This window comes from Erinaceus europaeus, chromosome 12 (assembly GCF_950295315.1).
Source record: "Erinaceus europaeus chromosome 12, mEriEur2.1, whole genome shotgun sequence".
Taxonomy (NCBI): Eukaryota; Metazoa; Chordata; class Mammalia; order Eulipotyphla; family Erinaceidae; genus Erinaceus; species Erinaceus europaeus.
Genome location: NC_080173.1, coordinates 43,870,583 through 43,892,126, shown reverse-complemented (window position 1 = coordinate 43,892,126; position 21,544 = coordinate 43,870,583). Strand labels below are relative to the sequence as shown.

Below are 21,544 nucleotides of genomic sequence, written 5' to 3'. Positions count from 1 at the left end.
AAGAAAACCCTAGCTCACTATAACGATACTAAGAAGAAAATTTTCATTTAAATAAAAACCAGTTGTCTAGGAGACAGCTCATTCACTAAAATATATGCCTTAAAATGTAAGACCTGAGGCCAGGCGGTAGTGTAGCAGGTTAAGCGCACATGGTGCAAAAGCACACAGACCATTGCAAGGATCTGGTTCGAGCCCCTGGCTCCCCACCTGCAGGGGGGTCGCTTCACAAGCGGTGAAGCAGGTCTGCTAATGTCTGTCTTTCTCTCCCCCTCTGTCTTCTCCTCCTCTCTCCATTTCTCTCTGTCCTATCCAACAACAACAGCAATGAAAACATTAACAATAAATATAACAACAAAGGCAACAAAAATGGGGAAAATTGGCCTCCAGGAGCAGTGGATTTGTAGTGTAGGCACCAAGCCCCAGCAATAATCCTGGAGGCAAAAAAATTTAAATAAAAATAAAAATAATAAAAATAATAATAAAAACCGTGTGAGGCCCTGGGTTTGAGCTTCACCATACGGGAGCACCACAAATAGCACAAGGGACAACGGGGAGACTTCTTGGATTATGAAGTAATGCTGTGGTGTTTCTCTCAATTAAAAATTGGGCTACAATCCTGACCTCCCTGGACAGATGACCTCACCAGTGTGTCCCAGAACCACACCTCTCCAGAGCTCTACTCCACTAGGGAAAGACAGAAATAGGCTGAGGTTATGGATCAACCTGCCAACATCCATGTTTAGCAGAGGAGCAATTACAAAGGCCAAACCTTCCACCTTCTGCCCTCCATAAAGAATTTTGGTCCATATTTCCAAAGAGGGATAAAGAACAGGGAAGCTGGGGAACCTGGCAGTAATTCACCAGGTTAAGTACACATAGTATGAAGCACAAGGGGACCCACGCAAGAATCCTGGTTCAAGCCCCCAGGTCCCCACTTACAGGAGGGTCATTTCAAAACAGTGAAGCAGGTGTCTATCTTTCTCTCCCCCTCTGTCTTCCTTTCCTCTCTCAATTTCTCTGTCCTGTCCAACAATAATAACAACAACGGAAAAAAGCTGACCGCAAGGAGCAGTGGACTTGTAGTGCAGGCACAGAGCCCCAGAGATAATTCTGGAGACATTAAAAAAAAAAAAAAAAAAAGGAAAGCTTCCAATAGAAGGGATGAGACACAGAACACTGATGTTGGGAACTCTGGAAATGTACCCGTTATCTTATAATATTGTTAATTATTATTAAACCACTAATAAAAAATTATAAATGGGTTAGAAAGAGAGCATGGTTATATAAAAGACTTGCATGCCTAAGGCTCTGAGGTCCCATGTCTAATCTCTGGTACCACCATAAGCCAGACCAGAGCAGTACTCTGGTAAAAAATAAAGAATTGGGGCCAGGCGGTGGTGCACCTGGTTAAGCATACACATTACAGTGCATAAGGACCTGGGTTCAAGCCCCTGGTCTCCACCTGCAGGGGGAAAGCTTCACAAATGGTGAAGCAGGACTTCTGTCTCTTTCCCTTTCTACCTCCCCCTCTCCTCTCAATTTCTGTCTCTATGAATAATAAATAAAAATATATAAAATTTGGAGTCGGGTGATACCATAGTGAATTAAGTGCTGGTGGCACAAAGTACAAGGATCGGCGTTAGGATCCTGGTTCGAGCCCTCGGCTCCCCACCTGGAGGGGAGTCACTTCACAAGCAGTGAAGCAGGTCTGTAGGTGTCTATCTATCTCTCCCCCACTCTGTCTTCCCCTCCTCTCTCCATTTCTCTATCCTATCTAACAATGATGACATCAATTAACAATAATAGCTACAACAATAAAAACAAGGGCAGCAAAAACGTGTATTAAATATATAATTAAAAAATAAATATAAATCTGCTACACCAAGACTCTTAGTACCATCCACTTTATTCTGACCTTTAGGTTCCTGCTTATTAAACAAATTGTCCTGCTTCATATCTTACTGCTTTTCAGCCACCAAGTTGCAGACACTAGCATGATGCCATGCCGATTTCCCTGGGCAGAAGATCTCACCAATGGGTCCCAGAACCTCACCTCCCCAGGGCCCTATCCCTCTAGGGAAAGATAAAGACAGGCTGGGAGTATGCTCAACCTGCTAACACCAATGTTCAGTGGAGAAGCAATCACAGAAGCCAGACCTTCCCACTTTCCAAATTCCCATGAGGAATTTTGGTCCATACCTCCTGAGGGATAAAGAGTAGGATATAGAACTGGTGGTAGGAATCTTATGGAATTGTACTCCTCTTATCCTACAATCTTGTTAATCAATACTAAACCATATATATATAAATAAGCAAATGAATAGGCCCTGAAGAGATCACCTAGTGGTGATACAACATATGTGTGAGGCCCCAGCACTACCTTTGGGATAGAGGGGAATCGAAATCAGCAGTGCTGTCTTTCTTGCCTATCACACACCATTACATGTGGCAAGCAACCTTCAGATAACTCTAGTTCTTTGAAAAAAACCAAGGCTACTTGCAGACCAGGAGGTGGTGCAGTGGATAAAGCACTGGACTCTCAATTATGGGGTTCAGAGTTCGATCCTGGCATTGTATGTGTCAAAGTAATGCTCTTGTTCTTTTTCATTAATACACAATAAAACAGATTTATTTATTTATTTATTTATTTATCATAAATATGTTCAATCCTCAGCACCAGAGGTGAGTAGTGCTATAGTTAAAAAAAAAAAGTATGAATGGAGTTGAAGAGACAGCTCATCAGGTAGGACCCATACCTTGCCATGTTTGGCCCAAGTCTGGGCCCCAGCACATTATATGTGATATGGCACGGGCAGAAGAAGCTCTGGCATTATGATCTCTTTATCTGAATGTGAAAAAAATGTATACATGATGGCAGGTGAACTGACACTTCAGAAGGGAACAGACTCTTATAACAGAAATATATTTTTGGTAGTCAGGCGGTAGCGCAGCGGGTTAAGTGCAGGTGGCCCCAAGCGCAAGGACCAGCGTTAAGGAGTCCCCGGCTCCCCACCTGCAGGGGAGTCGCTTCACAGGCGGTGAAGCAGGTCTGCAGGTGTCTATCTTTCTTTCCCCTTCTCTGTCTTCTCCTCCTCTCTTGATTTCTCTCTATCCTATCCAACAATGACAACATCAATAACAATAATAACTACAATAATAAAAACAACAAAGGATCCCAGTTCGAGCCCCCAGTCGCTTCACAGGCTCCCCACCTGCAGGTGTCTATCTTTCTCTCCCCCTCTGTCTTTCCTCCTCTCTCCATTTCTCTCTGTCCTATCTAACAACATCAATAAGAACAACAATAACTACAACAACAACAAAAAAAACAAGGGCAACAAAAGGGAATAAATATTAAAATATATATATTAAAAAAAAAAACTGATTCCATTATAAATGAAAGAGCCCAAAACATTTCAGTAGACAAGGGCCTTACAAGCAAATTTTATAAAGATATTTTCAATAACTGTGATATGAACTAAATTATTCTATGCTCCTATCTTCCTGCTTATGCTCTCCTTTCTGAAACAGAGTTGATATGCTCTTCACTTGGCTATTTTACCAAGTGAAAATACACTCTCTGGCCCTCATACTGATAATTACAATACCTAGTTCTGTCCTATGGGCTAGCTTCCAATACCAAACGAAAGGTTGGGGAAAAAACAAAACAAAATAGGGAGAGCCAGAGAAAAGTGAGGATTGTATCTAAATATTTTGGTAACCGTAACATAACTAAAGGAAAATTCTGGCAAACTGTAGAGAGGGATTTTGCTTTAACAATTCACTGGTGATATGGACAAGTTACTTCCTACCTCCATGATATGAACCCACACTATTTGTGCAAAGAAAAGTGAGAGGTCTGTAACTTACTCCATTTCATATACTGTGGCAGGTAATGTCTGCTCCATCAGAGTGAATTTCTTGGTTTTCACTGGCTTAATGATGGGTTCTAAGAGGGAAAAAAAAAAAAAAAAGCAGTTGTGTGTAGGTAAGCATAAAACAAAAATATAGAGTCTTATTCCATTTGACTACATCAAAACACAAACATCAATTTACATTACTTTGGGGACAGGGAGATAATACAGAGCTAGTACACCAGACTTCCATGCTGAGGTCTTAGATGTCTGAAGTTCAATTCAGCACTACCTTATGTTAAAGATGAGCAATGCTCTGGTTTCTCTCATGAATATAAATAAATCTTGCACCCGATGGGATGGCAACAGTGGATATAGCAGCGGACCCTCAAGCATAGGGTCATGAGTCTGACTTCTAGTACTGTATGTGCCAGACTAATGTTCTTGTTCTTTCTACCTCATTCTCTCTTTCTTGTTAATTAAAAAAAAAAAAAAAAAAACTTTAAATTTAAAATTTGTTATTACTGACAAAGATCTTTGTTTTTTTTGCCTCCAGGGTTATGGCTGGGGTTCAGTGCCTGCACTACAAAGCCACTGCTCCTGGAGGCCTTTTTTTCCCCATTTTGCTGACCTTGTTGTTGCTGTTATTATTGTTGTCACTGCTATTGTCATTGTAGGACAAGACAAGAGAGAAATCAAGAGAGGAGGAGAAACAGAGGGGGTAAAGAAAGATAAACACGGGCGGGGGAGACAGCATAATGGTTATGCAAAGAGACTCTCATGCCTGAGGCTCCAAAGTTCCAGGTTCAATCCCCTGCACCACCATAAGCCAGAGCTGAGCAGTGCTCTGGTTAAAAAAAAAAAAAAAAAGAAAGAAAGAAAGATAAACACCTGCAGACCTGCTTCAATGCTTCGCATGTGAAGTAACCTCCTACAGATGGAGAGGCAGGGACTTGAACTGGGATCCGTACTCTGGTCCTTGCGCTTTGTACCATGTGCACTTAACCCCTACTGTACTACGACTGGACCCCCACAAAGATTATTCTTAATGAAAGTTCTGAGAATCTTGTTTAGGAGAAAGAATAAAGGATTTTGAATTATGGGCTAAGGAGTTTAGACTTCATTTTATGAAAGAGGAGCTAAATACAGGTTGAGGTCAATATGAGTCCCAAATCTCTCTTTACATCTGTACATGCAACTACTTGCCAGAAGATCAATAAAATTGATTAAAGTGGAAAATATGCATTCTGAGAACTGGTTAAAGAAACTGGAACTATTTGGAGAGAAAAACTTATCAGACCACAGGGAAACCTTTAAAATAGTCTTCAGATATCTGATATAATAATAATCCACAAAAACAACTTTGATCCATACTCTCAGTGGGTGAGAAATGGTAGAGGGAAGATGACCAGAGGGCTCTGAACTACAACACTATCAGGAACTGGAAAGAGAGGAGGAAAAAGGGAAGGACACTTGGATTTAATAATAGGTTTATGTGTGACTTGGAAAGGAAAAGATGGGACCCCCCTCAAAAAAAAAGTCCAAATATAGACAGATGATTGTAGAAATAATAGTTAATCCATATCTGCAACCTTGAGAGAACTGCTGTAGCCTACAATGGAGGGACTGGGGATCCAGAACTCTGATGGTGGGGACAGTTTAGAGTTGTACCCATGTTATCTTGTAATTTTGTAAGTCAATATCAAATCACTAATGAAAAAAAATAGTAATCCACAGGACTCTTAGCTCCCATACAGTACTGGCTCTTAAACTGAGAACCTTGGGCATAGTAAGATGAACACTCTACATGATGAGTTATCTCTCTGTCTGAACAATAATCATTTTAAAATATATTTTATTAATTTTATTTGAGAGAAATACAGAAAGACCAGAGCACTGCTCAGTTCTGGCTTATGGTGTTGAGGGCTGAACATACATAAAATAAATTTGTACTATTATTTTTATTTATTTGACACGGTCAGAAATCAAGAGGGAAGGGGAGACAGAGAGGGAGAGACAGAGAGACACCTGCAGACCTGCTTCACCACTCATGAAGCTCTCCCCCTGCAGGTGGGGACTGGGGGCTCAAACCTGAGTCCTTGGGCACTGTAACGTGTACTCAACCACTTACACTATCACCCAGCCTATTATTATTATTGCCTCCAGTGTTATCACTGGGGCTTGTTATCTGTACTACAAATCCACTAATTTTGGTGGCCATTTTTTCCATTTTAATGGATAGGACAGAGAGAAATTGAGAGGGGAGAGGGAAATAGAGAGGGAAAGAGAAAGATAGACACCTGCTTTGCTGCTAGTAAAGAAAAACAAATCAACTTATTCACTATCAAGATCACTGTTCGCTATGAAATGAAATTCTTTAATTTCAATTTCACCTCTCACAACCCAATATCACCCAACTTACCTGTGAGAGGCTGGGTGTCTTCCTCTTGAACTATGGTCTCCACCTCAGGACCATACACCTCCTCTGCTGTGGGATAGTACTTCTTGTCCTCATGCAGCACCACCTCCATTCCAGGATGATCATCATCATGATCTCCCACTTCATCATCATCATCATCATCATCCATCTAAACATGAGATTGTTAAGAGACGCATGCTTTTTCTACTCAATGATTGACTGCATCACGCTCATTAAAAGCAATGATTTCACATCCCTAATAGCTTCTTACATTGAATTACATTATGTTCTTTTAAAATGCATTTATTTTTAATTTCACTAATGAAGGGGGGAGGGATGGAGAGAGAGAGAGACCAAGGGAGTGCATACACATGGGTACACACCAAGAGTATTATTCAAACAATGCCAGGGTTCAAATTCAAGACTTCATGCATGAAAGTCCAATGCTCCATCTGTGGCAGGGTCTATTCTTGTATGATCTTTTAAGAAGAGAAAACTTGAGTGTGAGGGTGATCTGGCTGCGACATCTGTCACCCCACTGATAGTCAGGGTTGATTCGGCTGATCTGGCTTGCTAGGCAGATGTCCCCTTCCTCCCTCACAACTCCATGTGCATCCCTCCCAAAGCTTGTGCACTCAGTGGAAGAAGACGGCCTTCCCCGAATAGAGACGGACTGGTCTTCGGTCGAGGGTATACAAGTAGCTGCACTCCCCTGCTAGAACCTCCAAACAAGCTCTGAAGAAGAGAAAACTTTTAAGTCCTGGCTATAAATGGTTCTCCTTACTTAAACTAGCCCTTTCCTAAATGGGGGTCTATCTTGTCTTTCTCTCCCCCACTCTGTGTACCCCTCCTCTCTCCACTTCTCTCTATCCTATCCAACAAAAATGACAACAACAACAAAGAACAAGGGCAAAAACAACGATAAACAGTCACAGGTAGATCAAGATTAGAGAAAATAAATGGCTTATCACATGCCCCTCTTGAATGTATGATACATCTGAGTTGTCTTCCCAAGCCCAACTTTCTTTTAAAAGAGTTTATTTATTTAAAATGAGAAAGGAAGAGAAAGAACCAGACATCACTCTGGTACATGTGCTGTTGGGGACTGAACTCGAGAACTCATGCTTTAGAATCCAATGTTTTATCTACTGTGCCACCTCCCACACCAGCCCAAACCCAACTTTTTGGCATCTCTATTGTTTAGAAACACGGAGGGGGGGGGGGACATCAAAGCACTTCCTTCATTCCACTACTTTATCATCCATGGAGCTTTATTCCCCTCTTTTTTTGCTCTTGGTGCTCCCAAGCAACACAGAAGATCAGAAGATAGAACATAAGGTCTCATGCATGAAAGACTGTGCTTTCCCCACTAAACTCTGAACTACCTTCTGGGCCTACGTATTCTTCTTCTTTTTTTTTAAACTTTTATTTATTATTGGATAGAGATAGAGAGAAGCTGAGAGAGAAGGGGGAGATAGAGAGACATAGTGACATCTGCAACACTGCTTCACCACTTGCAAAGCTTCCCCCCTGCAGGTGGGGACCAAGGGCTTGAAAACTTGTCCTTGTAAACTTTAATGTGAGTACCTAATCAGGTGTGCCACAACATTCTTTTAAAACAAAACCCAAAATTTCTTTTTTTTTTTTTAACCCAAAATTTCTAAGGGTAGAAATCAGAGGCAGTAATTGGGAACAAATTGAGACTTCTGAAATTCAACCTAGGTTTTGGGTTGAGTCACCTCCAGGTCCTTACTTATTTTGCCACCAGCATTATTGCTAGGACTCAGTATTTGCACGACTTCACTGTTCTTGGTGACCATTTTTTCCCTTCCTTCATTCCACTTTTTTTTTTAAATGTTCCCGCTCCATTAACTTTAACAATGTCACTCTCATTAAGTCAGGAATGCCTTGAGAGTAAATCTTTTCAAAAAGGATTAAGAATAACAGTAAAGGGGAGTCGGGCAGTAGCGCAGTGGGTTAAGCGCACATGGCACAAAGCACAAGGACTAGCCTAAGGATCCTGGTTCGAGCCCCTGGCTCCCCACCTGCAGGGGAGTCACTTCACAGGTGGTAAAGCACGTCTGCAGGTGTCTTATCTTTCTCTCCCACTCCTCTCTCCATTTCTCTCTGTCCTATGTCCAACAATGACAACAACTACAACAATAAAAAACAACAAGGGCAACAAAATGGGAAATTAATTAATTAATTTTAAAAAATAACAGTAAAGGTCAAAAGGCAGAGAGGTATTCTTTGGGGAAGGGAAGTTCTCCACCCAGAAATTTTATCTAAACATCTTTAGATAGAACTATCTCTCCTGGCTACTCCAAGACAAGTCACAAAAAGGCCTGTCATTTAAGGGGCTTTGCCTTTCTGGTGCAAACAGACAAGGCAAAAGTGATTGTAACATGGGGCAAATGACATTAACTATTAGGTCCTTCACCATGCCTGGAAAGTACTTTTTTTTTTTTTTAGTTTTTTTCCCTTTGCTGCCCTTGTTTATTGTTGAAGTTATTGTTATTGCTGTCGTTGTTGGATAAGATAGAGAGAAATCGAGAGAGGACAAGAAGACAGAGGGGGGAGAGAAAGACAAGACACCTGCAGACCTGCTTCACCGTGCGTGAAGCAAAGCCCCTTGCAGGTGGGGAGCCAGGGGCTCAAATCGGAATCCTGATGCCCATTCGTGCGCTTTCCGCCATGTGCACTTAACCCGCTGCTCCCAAGAACTTACTTTTATGGGTAAGTTATCTTCAATTATTTTGCTTCTTCTTAACTATGGTCTGAGACTATATTAACTTAAGGTCTTGTTATTCTTAAATAAATAAATAAAAGCTAAGAACTATACAGGAATGGGCAAGAACTGAATATCCTAAAATTACCTTAACAGGGAGTCGGACAGTAGCGCACGTGGCGCAAAGTGACCAGCAAAAGGATCCCAGTTTGAGCTCTCAGCTCCCCACCTGTAGGGGACTCGCTTCACAGGCAGTGAAGCAGGTCTGCAGGTGTCTGTCTTTCTCTCCCCCCTCTGTCTTCCCCTCCTCTCTACATTTCTCTCTGTCCTATACAACAATGACAACATCAATAACACCTACAACAACAATGAAAAAGAACAAGGGCAACAAAAGGGAAAATAAATAAGTAAATTAAAAAAATAATAAAAATAAAATCGCCTTATCAGTGACCTAGCACATATATCATAGTTCTTAAATAGCACCTTGAAGTTCTATAGCATTCCAATCAACCAAGACTTTTTTTTTTTATATTTATTTATTCCCTTTTGTTGTCCTTGTTATTTTCTTGTTGTAGTTATTGGTGTCGTCGTTGTTGGATAGGACAGAGAGAAACAGAGAGAGGAGGGGGAAGACGGGGAGAGAAAGACAGACACCTGCAGACCTGCTTCACTGCCTGTGAAGTGAACCCCCTGCAGGTGGGGAGCGAGGCCTCGAACTGGGATCCTTTGACGGGTCCTTGTGCTTCCCTCCCACGTGCACTTAGTCCGAGGCGCTACTGCCTGACTCCCTCTACCAAGACTTTGAATGAAGACTATCAGAAGCTGGGAGGTGACTCATTTGGTAGTAGGAGACCTAGGGTTCTAGGCTCAAGTTCAAAGAAGCTTCATGAGTGGTGGAAAAGTACTACAAGCACTTCTCCTTCTTTATATCTTTTCTACATCATTTTTTTTTCTTCCTTAGAGCTTTATTGAGTAATGATTTACAGTTTAGTCTTCCCCTCCCCCCTGCCACCACTCCCCACTCCCACTGATAACCATGAAAGTCCTCTCACATTCTTAGATATAGGTTGACTGGTTGTTTTGGTTTTTTTTTGCCTCCAGTATTGCTGGGGCTTGGTGCCTGAAATATGAATCCACTGCTCCTGGTCATCTTTTTTCTGTTGTTGGACAGGACAGAGAGAAGTTAAGAGAGGAGAGGAAGGGCTGTGTGATGGCGCACCAGGTGGAGTGCACATGCACAAGGGCCTGGGTTTGAGCCCCCAGCTCCCATCTGGAGGGGGGAAAGCTTCACAAGTGGTGAAGCAGGACTACAAGTGTCTCTCTGTTTCCCTCCCTTTCTATCTCCTCCTCCTCCCAATTTCTGGCTGTCTCTATCCAATAAGCAAATAATGACTTAAAAAGAGAGAGAGAAAAGGAAGACAGAAGGAGACAGAAAGACCTGCAGACCTGCTTCACCCTTGCGAAGCAACCCCACCCACACCCTGACCCCCCAGATGGGGAGCCAAGGGATCAAGCTGTGATCCTTGCGTGTCCTTGCAACTTTGCACTATGTGTGCTTAACCTAGTGCACTATTGCCTGGCCCCACGATGACATTTTTCTTTTTCACATTCATATGTTTAATTCTCTACATTCTATATATGAGTGAAATCATTCTGCAGTTGTCCTTCACCTCCTTACTTGCTTCAATAAGCATAATCTTCTCCAATTCCATCCAATTTATCCCAAAGGACACAAAATCATCTTCTAATTCCTGAATAATACTCCACTGAATATATGTCCCAGAACTTTTTCATCCCGTCACCTGTTGAAAGACATTTTGACTGTTTCCAAGTTTTTGCTACTGTCAATAAAGCCACTCTGAATAGAGGTGCATATATCCCTTCAAATCAGTGTTACATCTTCTGGGTACATGCTTAGTTGTGGAACTGCTGGATCATACGGTATTTCCACTTGTATTTAAAGACTCCATACTTTTCTCCATAATGGCTGCACCAATTTGCACTCCCACCAGCAGTGTAGTAAAACTCATCTTCTGCTGTTTTTATTGATGAAGCCCATTCACACAGGTGTGAGGTGGAATCTCAATGTCGTTTTAATTTGCATTTCTCTTTGCTTCACCATTTCTCTTTGCTTTCCTGCTACAGGTGGGGACTGGGGGCTCGACCTGGGTCCTTCTGTATTGTAACATGTCTTCAACCAAGTGCACCACCACCTGGCCCCTGAACTCAGGTTTCTACACATGGTAACGTGTGCAATCTACTAGGTGAGCCAACAACTGCCCTCCGCTTCCCTCCTTTGAGAGAGAGAAAAAAAAGCAATACATTTGTTTTACCTCATCAAGATCTTTGGTCTCTCTGCCCAATTCATCATCATCTTCATCAGAATCAAGTTCAGGTCCAATATAATTCCCAAACTCATCATATAAGTCAGTATCCATAATGCTAAAATTCAAGAAGAAAAGAGTTAAGATTCTGCCAAGATAATCAAATACTCCATGACAGGCCCTACTTTTCTTTTTTTCATTTTTATTTATTTTGCCTCCAGGGTTACTGCTGGCACTGGGTGCCCACACTACAAATCCACTGCTCCTAGAGGCCCATTTTTCCCTTTTGTTGCCCTTGTTTTTTACTGTTGTTATTGTTGTCACTGCTGTAGTTGTTGGGATAGGACAGAGAGAAATAGAGAGAGGAGGGGAAGACAGAAAGGAGGAGAGAAAGATAGACACCTGCAGACCTGCTTCACCGCCTGTGGGGAGCCGGGGGCTCGAATTGGGATCTTTATGCAGGTCCTTGTGCTTTGCACCACCTGTGCTCAACTCACTGCACTACCGCCCCGACTCCCAGTGGATGTGATTTCTACAAGCAAGAGTATTGTCCTAAATAACCACAATATTAACTATCAAAATAAAAATATTAGTACTGGGGCAGGACAGATAGCATAATGGTTATTCAAAGAGACTCTTATGTCTGAGGCTCCAAAGTTCCATGTTCAATCCCCCACACCACAAGCCAGAGCTGAGCAGTGTTCTGGTTAAAAAGGATGGGGGTGGGGGGGGAGAGGGAAGAGAGATAGTATAATTGTTATGCAAAGAGACTCTCGTCTTTTTAAAAATTTTTTTAAAAATATTTATTTTATTTATTTATTCCCTTTTGTTGCCCTTGTTGTTTTATTGTTGTAGTTATTATTGTTGTTGTCATTGTTGGATAGGACAGAGAGAAATGGAGAGAGGAGGGGAAGACAGAGAGGAGGAGAGAAAGCTAGACACCTGCAGACCTGCTTCACCGCTTGTGAAGCGACTCCCCTGCAGGTGGGGAGCTGGGGTTCGAACCGGGGTCCTTATGCCGGTCCTTGTGCTTTGCGCCACCTGCGCTTACCCGCTGCGCTACAGCCCGACTCCCTTTTTTTTTTTTTTTTAAAGATTTATTCATTCATGAGAAAGAGGAGGAGAAAGAGAAAGAACCAGACATCACTCTGGTACGTATACTGCCGGGGACTGAACTGGGGACCTCACGCTTGAGAGTCCAGGGCTTTAGCCACTACGCCACCTCCTAGACCATGAGACTCTCATGTCTGAGGCTCCAAAGTTCCAGGTTCAATCCCCCACACCACCATAAGACAGAGCTGAAAAGAGTTCTGGTTAAGACTTAAGACGGCGGGGGGCTGGTACCAAACACCACTGCAGCATCCTGTTATCATGTAGGCCCTCAAAGGAATGCAGAACAGAGAGCTTGGTTGGGAAGAGGTGAGGCTGGTATAGAAGGATGAGAATGTGAGATGGGGCTAGATAGTGAGATCACGATCCCCCAAGAAAAAGGATTTTACAGATGAACGATATGAGGGTGAGGGTGTGTGGTGGTGGTAGGATAGGTGTTCATTTCCTCTCCTGTTCCACTCCTCAAATTTATACAACTGTAGAGTGAAAGAGGGAAGACAGCAATATCTTTTCCAAATGTGAAGCTACTTATTTTTCCATCCCACCCGGAGCAACCTTCCCGCGCTACGACCGCGGCCAGCTCACCTACCACCGGCTGGGTCAGAGTCCAAGTTGCCCGCTGGAGACCGCGCTTCCGCCCCACGCCGCAGCACGGCTTGCGCCCGCCGTCTAAAAAGACCCCGCGGACGCCATGGTCGCGTTCTGCCATGGAGGACAGCACTCTGCCTGAAAACCAGCTCGACAAAAATACCAGCCGTAAACACAGGAACAGATGAGGCGGACCCGCAGACCCCTGAACCGAGGTGTAGGCTGTTCCAAAGCGTGTGAGACTTGAGGAAGCAAAAAATTTAACCAGGCGCCTCGGGACACCCTGACAGAGGGCCTTCAGGCCGATCTGTGAGAGGACGTTGGAGGAGTTGCTTGGCAACCACAGCTGGTGGGCGTGGTCAATGCTGAATTGTCTGGTTCTGCGGCTTTAGAGGGTCTCCCCACTGCCCCCCAAAAATCAAAGAACCAAGGTCCTGGCTACTGAGGTGAAGGTCAGGGGGTGGAGATGATAGAGGCGGAAGGATATTTGTTGCCATATTCGAAGGTTGGGGAAGGCCCCCAGCTGGACAGCACTTAGGGTTCATACCTTCCTGTCTGCTTTCTCACATTGAGGTGTAGGGGGAGGGCTGTGGACTTGCAAACCTCCTGCAGTTAATGTTGACTCCATCACGAAGTCCAACTCGACTCACCAAGAGTTCCAGTGCAAAGACGCACGTAATGCCAGAGCCAAGTCTAGAAACCACACAAATGAGCTCACTTTCGAAGGCTAAGCAAATTTAGATGCCAGGAAGCTGCACAAGTTCAGTAGCTGAAATAAAGAGGCTGCCTGTGCATCTAGGGATATGTGCTCCAGCGTAAGGTTGGATAAAAGAATTTGAGAAAGGGGACCACTGAGTCCCATTTCTCTTGTCATTTTTTTCTTGATTTCTTGTTCAGTCGTAGTATTTGTTTTTGCTTTTATTTTGGGGAGGTGTTGGGGATTGAACCGAGGAACTCATACATCTAAGATACATGTGCTCTACCACTGAGCTACGTCCCTCTCCCTTCAGTAATCTGCACTAAAGACATTTAATGATGGGTGAAATGCTATCCCTGGGCTCAAGAGTAGCTAACAATACTTTTGCTTTTTATTATTATTCCCTTTTGTTGCCCTTGTTTTATTGTTGCCATCGTTGTTGGATAGGACAGAGAGAAATGGAGAGAGGAGGGGAAGACAGAGAGAGAGAGAGAGAAAGATAGACACCTGCAGACCTGCTTCACCGCCTGTGAAGCGACCCTCCCTGCAGGTGGGGCGCTGGGGGCTCGAGCCGGGATCCTTACGCAGGTCCTTGGACTTTGCGCCACCTGCACTTAACCCGCTGTGCTACCACCTGACTCCCCAATACTTTTGCTTTTATATGAGCTCCTCTGTCGTTAACAACTTGATACAGCCTGAGCCCATGTGGAAGAGTGAGAGGACTGAATTCTGAGATCCAAATGCTTCTTCAGTTGAAACACCAATATTAGAATTTTCTCAGAGGCAGAGAACAAAATTATAACAGAGCTCCTAACTGAAAGTCAGGACTTTATTTTCAGTGACCTAAGCAAGTCCTTGCTGCAGTGGTGGCAGATAGCATAGTGGTTATACAAAGAGACTCTGATGCCTGAGGCTCCAAAGTCCTAGTTCAATCCCCTGCACCACTATAAAAACAGAGCTGAACAGTGCTCTGATTAAAAAAAAAAAAAACTGTGGGGTGAAAAACATTTCACATGAATCAGCAAGTCCTTCTGCAACTCAGCTCCTCTCTGTAAAGCAGAACACTGAGAAATTTACTGCACCTGCCTCAGGATCATTGGCAAGATTATCTATAATGATTTGAAGTTGTTTTGTGGGCTGACAAACAAGACAGATGGACCCTTCTCCTGGATGGTGACTCTCAACTAATATCCATTTCCTTTGCCTTTTCAGGCAGACCATGGAAAGAAATAGCATCATTGACTTCAAGGCTTTGGAGAAAGAGTTGCAAGATGCAATTGCTGCTGATGAGAAGTACAAACGGGAGAATGCTGCCAAGTTTCGGGCAGTGGAACAGAAAGTGGCTTCCTATGAGGAGTTCAGGTTGACTTAATGCCCCTTTGCCCTCAAATCTTCCTGTTATGGCACATCATAGTGAAGAACAACATCATGTTCTTGGATCCAGGCGATTCTGGGTTTAGTCCTGACCCTACCCTCTGCTATCTGTGTGCTCTTAGGCAAACACCTTTTTAAAAAATTTAAAATATTTTTTATTTATTTTCCTTTTTGTTGCCCATGTTTTTTTTATTGTTGTTGTTGTTGTTGTTCATCGTCGTTGTTGTTGGATAGGACAGAGAGAAATGGAGAGAGGAGGGGAAGACAGAGAGGGGGAGAGAAAGACAGACACCTGCAGACCTGCTTCACCGCCTGTGAAGTGACTCCCCTGCAGGTGGGGAGCCAGGGGCTTGAACCAGGATCCTTATACCGGTCCTTGTGCTTTGCGCCATATGCACTTAACCCGCTGCGCTACCGCCTGACTCCCCAATAGTTATTATTTTTAATTTTACCAGAGCACCTAGTTCTGTATTATGGAGGTACCAGGCATTTTATAACCTAGGACCTTAGAACCTCAGGCATGAAAGCCTTTTTGTGCTTTTCTCCCTTGCCCCTTGTGCAAATAACTTAACTTCTCTGAGCCTCTAGTTTCTGAGTAGAAGAGAGTGACTGTTACTTTGATTAAGTGAGTTATATGTAAGATTTTGAGCACAATAACTAACACATAGGAAGTACTTAAAAGAGTCGGGTGGGGTGGTAGTAGTGCAGCGGGTTAAGCACAGGTGGCTTAAAGCTCAAGGACCAAGGACCGGTTTAAGGATCCCGGTTGGAGCCCCTGATTCCCCAACTGCAGGGGAGTCGCTTCACAAGCGGTAAAGCAGGTGCTGCAGGTGTCTATCTCCCTTCTCTGACTTCCCCTCCTCTCTCCATTTCTCTGTCCTGCCCAACAACAACAGCATCAATAGCAACAACAATAACAACAACAACAATTAAAAAAAAGGGCAACAAAAGGAAGTACTTAAAAACTGGGAAATGTTGATGCTATTACTTTAAAATTTTTATTGTTGATTTGATATTGATTTACAAACTTATGAGATAACAGTGGTTGCTATTACATTTTTAAAGGTTATTTATTTTGGATAGAGACAGAAATTGAGAGAGATGGGAGAGATAGAGGGGAGGAAGGAGGGAAAGGCATGCCTGCAGCACTGCTTCATCAGTCATGAAGCTTCCCCATACATGTGGGGGCTGATGACTTGAACCTGGGTCCTTGCACACAAGCAGTGTGCGCTTTACCAGGTGCACCACCACATAACACACTTGTTATTACTTATAAATGGCTTATTTTATAAGAGGGTGGGCAGAACAGCAATTCACGATATATAGTGCTAAAGACTGAACCTGGAGCTTCATGCATGCAAGTCCTATGCACTGTCTACTGAGCCACCTTGCCCATTGCTATTGTTACTACTACTATCACCGTACTGGACTGACAAGTTCAGCATATATCATGCAAAGTCCAGTCATCTCACAACAACAGACAACATCTCTGTCCTTTCCCATAGGGGCATTGTCCTTGCATCACATCTGAAGCCACTGGAGAAGAAGGACAAGATAGGAAAGATGACTGTGCCCTGGAACTGTCACACTGCTCCGGGGTGGACCTCCCAGGATGACGCCACTGAAATCCCCCAGGTATATGAGGTCCATCCTCTGCAGATTGACCCACCTTTAACTTCCAATCTTGTCTTTTTACAACACATGCTTCCCTTCTTTTTTCTTTTCTTTTTTTTTTTTTCCACTTTTCCTTTTTTAACCAGAACACTCCTCAGCTTTGACTTTTGGTAGTAACAGGGACCTGGGAACTTCAGGCATGAAAGTCTTTTTGCATGACGATTAATGCTATCTCTGTGGCCCAGGACTGGGGAACTTCTACTCTTGGACTGTTTATGGGCCGTGAAATCATTTGGTCTGGCCCTGCCAAGGCAACCCAGACATTTTTTAAAAAATAGAACACTGCTCAGTTCTGGTCTATGGTGGTGCAGGGAATTGAACCTGGGACTTTGGAGCCTCTGGCTCGAGAGTCTCTTTGCATAACCATTATGCTATCTACCCCTGCCCTATAGTGCTAATTTACAACTTGATAATTTTCTTCTTTCTTTTTTGCCTCCAGGGTTATTGCTGGGGCTCTGTGCCTGCACCACTAATCCACTGCTTCTGGAGGCTATTTTTTTCCCTTATGTTGCCCTGATTGTTTTATCGTTGTTGTTGTGGTTATTATTGTTGTTATTGATGTCGTTGTTGTTGGACAGGACAGAGAGAAATTGAGAGGAGGGGAAGAGAGAGGGGGAGAGAAAGACAGACACCTGCAGACCTGCTTCACCACTTGTGAAGCGGCCCCCCCACCCCCCACAGGTGGGAGCCTGGGGCTCGAACTGAGATCCTTACGCTAGTCCTTTGTGCCATATGCGCTTAACCCACTGCACTACCACCTGACCCCCTTTCTCTTTCTTTCTTTCTTTCTTTCTTTCTTTCTTTCTTTCTTTCTTTCTTTCCTTTTCTTTCTTTCTCTCTTGTCTCCAGGGTTATCACTGGGGCTCAGTGCCAGCACTATGAATCCCTGCTCCTGGCAGCCATTTTGTCCTTTTCCTTTTTTTTATTTAACAAAACAGAGAGAAATTGAGAGAAGAGGGGGAGACAGGGAGAGAGAATGACAGACACCTGCATGCTTGCTTTGCCACTAGTGAAGTATCCCACCTGCAGGTGGGGAGCCTGGGCTGGAACTCAGATTCTTGTGCAGGTCCTTGTACTTAGTACTATGTGCACTTAGCTGGTGTGCCACCACCTGGCCCCCTAAGTTTATAATCATCTATGGCCTGCAAGTGATGCTATAACTAGCTAAACGGTCCTTTGGCAGGGGGGGGAAAAAGGTTCCCTATGCCTGCCCAAGTCCCTCTCCTTTATTTTTCATGTTAAACCACAACTCTAGAAAAATAAAGCAAACAGCAGATTATAGGGCTGAGTTAAACTGGGCAGAGCAAGTTGAGAAGTTGATAATATAGCTTCATAATCCTGTGACAGTGTTGGGAGGGAGATCCAGCTGTCAGGTTGTGCATGTGTGTGTGTGTGTGTGTGTGTGTGTGTGTGTGTTTATGACAGAGTGGGTGGGGGAGGGAGAGGGAGGAAAGGAGAGAGAAGCAGAGCATCACTGGCATATAGAGTGCCAGGGACTGAACCCAGAAATTCATGCTCAAGGGTCCAATGCTTTATCCATTCATTGCAACACCTTCTGGGCTGCAGTTCAGGTTCTTAACAGTTATCTGGAATTCCTTTCTTATTCCTAAGCTTTTATTTAGTCCCCTCCACCCTGATTTATTCTACACTTATTAGTAAGAAAATCCTGATACATCTGAGAAACTCAAGTCATGGCTTGGGTTCCTTGGGACCATCTTCTCCCTGTCCTTTCTCTGGATTCCTCATTTGAAAATGGAGTCCACAGGGACCACAGCCTTCTCAGTGCTTTGAGAGCAACACCAAAGCTAACAGAATACTCACTTTCTCTGTCACAGAAGAGCTGAAAGAGCTTTGGATTACTTTTCTTTCCCATGTGTTCCAGGAGAAGGAATTCCTTCAGCCCGAGACCTCAGCAGAGTTCTACCGCTATTGGCGGCGTCATTTGCAAAGAGGACCAGAACGCTACCAGGCCCTGATACAACTCGGAGCTTCAAAGCTGGCTCGCATCTTCCAGACTGACATTGGGTTTGGCCTTCTAGGAGAGCTGCTGGTGTCTCTGGCTGATAATGTGAGGCTATCCGATCGGTTGGTGGTGCTGGCAATCCTGCAAAGCCTGGCCAGCACTGGGCGCTTCACCTTGAACCTGAGTCTGCTGAGTCCTGCAGAGAGAGAGGGCTGTAGAGGATTGTTTCAGAAGCTTCAGGCCATGAGTGCTTCCAGCCTGGAGGAGTGCAGTCTAGAGGAGCACCCTGGTGGGCTTCGGGAGGAAGAGAGGCTCCTGCAAAACTTGCTAGGGCTATATCAGGTGGAGTGATTGACATGGCCAAATGCCTCCAAGGGCCCCACTAGTTGTAGGAGGCACTTTTTGGTTGTTGTCTTGAGAGTCTCTGCAGGAATGTGATGAGAAACCTACTCCTAATTTTTCACCTGGAATTTTCAAAACAAAAGCTGAATTTTTAAAATTCTCCAGTTACCAGTGACTTGATACTCTGTGTGTAGATCCACAGGTTTATCAAGAACCCAAGAAATTGAAAGAGTTCTGCTTTTCTGCCAAACCTCTGGCCCACAATCCTGAAAGATAGGTTTGTGCCCAGCTAAAAACGAACTATTCCAATCAATATATATATTACATATATATATACATTATATATACATACATATACATCCAGATCACTGTAGTTCTTAATAAGTATATTTGTAATCTCAAACTAATTCGTCGACATGTCATTGACAGATGATCAGATGAGATGTAGTGTTTTTTTTCTAGGGTGTGGTCACTTTATAGGTTGTGTCTAGGAAAGCCCCAAGCCATCAGCTCCATTCTAGTCAGCCCTGTAGGCTTCTTCAGTCAGTCAGATGTGCAGGCAACAGATTTCCTTCCTTTCCCAAACTAACTAGAGGGATGATCTCTCCACCAGGCAGGCAAGAGTGGGACTAAAGGAGAGAGGCAGCCATCCCCCTGTCCTAGAACCTGGGCCCCTGCTTCTCATTCCAGGATGAGTGTTAGTGTTCTAGAAAGGGAATAGAGGGCTGGGTTCTAGAATGGTTTTCTTTCTAGAGCACATCTGGAACATTAGAAAGGAATCTTATATACCAGCTGAATAAATTGCCTTGCCTTGGGCTGCTGCAAATTGTTGCCTCTTTTCCTGGATAGTTTATCTTTTTTCATATAGATGCCTTCTCCTGGCAGTGATTTCTAGAAGACCCAAAGATCTCGTGCCATGGCATGGCTCTGTCCCTTCTGCCTTTTGCCTCCTGCAGGCATGAACTTGGCCTACACAGCAATACTTCTATGGCTGTGTGGGAGTTTTCAGGCCTTTGAAATCGTGGAAAAGGAGAACATTTTTCAGAGGACCCCTTGCCCAGCTTTCCTAATGTTTGACAATGTGGCCTACCTGGCTGATATGAGCTTTGAACTCCCCTGCCACTGCAAGCCTGAGGATGTGTCAGCTGTTGTCTGGTACTACCAAAAGCACCTAGGCAGCAGCCACACCAAAGTGCTGACAGACTTTGATGGTCGGGTCCTGACGGAAGCTGCCCAAGTGCGCGTGGGCAGTGACATGCTAGTTCGCTTCAGCATCCACATGTTCAGCCTGTTGGTTTTCCGGTCCCAGCCTGAGGACTCAGGCTTGTATTTCTGTGGCACCCGCAAAGGGGACTACTTCTATGCCTATGATGTGGACATCCAGAGCAGTGAGAGAATAGTGGCCACCTTCAGAGACCAGGGCCAGGAGCCCTTTGCAGATGAGTACCATGGGACTCTCCATGTCTTCACCACCTTCTGGGAGTGGACGCCTTGTGACCGCTGTGGGGTGCGTGGGGAACAGTGGCGTATTGGCTTGTGCTACCTACAAAGCCCAGACCTATCCCCACGCTACCAGAAGACACTACCTGATGTGGTGTCCTGTGGTTCTCGGGCCGTGTCCAGAGAGCTCCAGACTAAGACTAGGGACCACACACCTGAGGTGCTGATTCGGAGCTGCCTGGCCCCCTGCCACAACAGGAAGACAATCCACAAAGGTGTGATGGCCATCTTCAACTATGTGTCCAAAGTGGGCAGTCGACCCTGGGTGCCCCAGGTGCCTATTCAGTTTCACCAGCAGAGGCTGGGCCATGGACTCATCATCTCCTGCCCCGGGGCCCGGCCAGAGCATGCTGTGGCCTGGGATAAGAACCACCAACACCTCTACCGCACCCAGTACCTGATAGGTGTCAACAGGTCCATGAGGGTGTTCATTGACCATGGGAACCACCTCCACATCCGCTTTGCCCAGCTGACAGACCGGGGCATCTACTACTGCTGGCGGCAGGGAGTTCGGGTGGCTGGTTTCCGGCTAGGCGTGACATCTCTAGGGCGCTACCAAGCCTCATTCTCTGACCCGGAGACCCGCGCAGCCCTGATGCTCACCCTGATAGGCTACCTGCTCATCACAGCAGTCTTTGTCATCATTCACCTCTGTCGTTGCTGCTGTCACTTGTTTTACTGTTGTCCCAACTTCTCACCCAGGATATCTCTTCCCCAGCTATGAAGGCCAGTTGTGTTCACATGTAACTATTAATATGATACCAGATACCAGGCTGGAACACCTCTTAAGGGGTTGTGGAGAAATATGTTAATTACACCTGCTCTCCATTTTCACAGACATGTCTGGAATGTGAGGGACTAAAGCCAAGTTAGATGTCAACAGAGTGCATGTGTCTTCTGGTTTCACATTCAGGTCAGAGAAGAAAGACGTGAACCTTATATTTATCAAATGAATGATGTGGTACTGAGCAGTG

General features: G+C 44.4%; 3 protein-coding genes across 6 annotated transcripts in view; 2 read left to right on the top strand and 1 right to left on the bottom strand.

Annotated features, from left to right (window-relative positions):
• Positions 1 to 13,167, bottom strand: part of EFTUD2 (elongation factor Tu GTP binding domain containing 2) — a 54,257-nt gene extending 41,090 nt beyond the window's left edge. Inside the window, exons 1-4 of one of the 3 annotated variants that reach the window (XM_007535739.3) lie at positions 13,018 to 13,167; positions 11,332 to 11,440; positions 6,274 to 6,439; positions 3,868 to 3,946 (exon numbers count right to left, since the gene is read on the bottom strand). In XM_007535739.3, coding sequence (XP_007535801.1) covers positions 3,868 to 3,946; positions 6,274 to 6,439; positions 11,332 to 11,436 — 350 coding nt within the window. In that variant the 5' untranslated portion in view covers positions 11,437 to 11,440; positions 13,018 to 13,167. Of the gene's footprint in view, positions 1 to 3,867; positions 3,947 to 6,273; positions 6,440 to 11,331; positions 11,441 to 12,821; positions 12,937 to 13,017 lie in introns of those variants that run through there. The other 2 variants (XM_016193704.2, XM_016193705.2) reach the window with 2 other exon arrangements.
• A 208-nt stretch (positions 13,168 to 13,375) lies between these two features.
• On the top strand, positions 13,376 to 19,896 carry CCDC103 (coiled-coil domain containing 103). Of its 2 annotated transcripts, none has more exons than XM_007535738.3 (4): positions 13,376 to 13,466; positions 14,930 to 15,079; positions 16,597 to 16,726; positions 18,648 to 19,896. In XM_007535738.3, exons 2-4 carry the CDS (start codon positions 14,937 to 14,939, stop codon positions 19,077 to 19,079), a joined length of 705 nt encoding a protein of 234 aa, XP_007535800.1. In that variant the 5' UTR covers positions 13,376 to 13,466; positions 14,930 to 14,936; the 3' UTR covers positions 19,080 to 19,896. The 2 variants fall into 2 exon arrangements, with proteins under 2 accessions (XP_007535800.1, XP_060059327.1); XM_060203344.1 differs by having other exon boundaries at positions 13,462 to 13,525.
• Positions 19,897 to 19,986: 90 nt separating this feature from the next.
• FAM187A (family with sequence similarity 187 member A) lies at positions 19,987 to 21,538 on the top strand. Its single transcript, XM_007535751.2, has one exon. It carries the CDS (start codon positions 19,987 to 19,989, stop codon positions 21,292 to 21,294), a length of 1,308 nt encoding a protein of 435 aa, XP_007535813.2. The 3' UTR covers positions 21,295 to 21,538.
• The last annotated feature ends 6 nt before the right edge of the window (positions 21,539 to 21,544 follow it).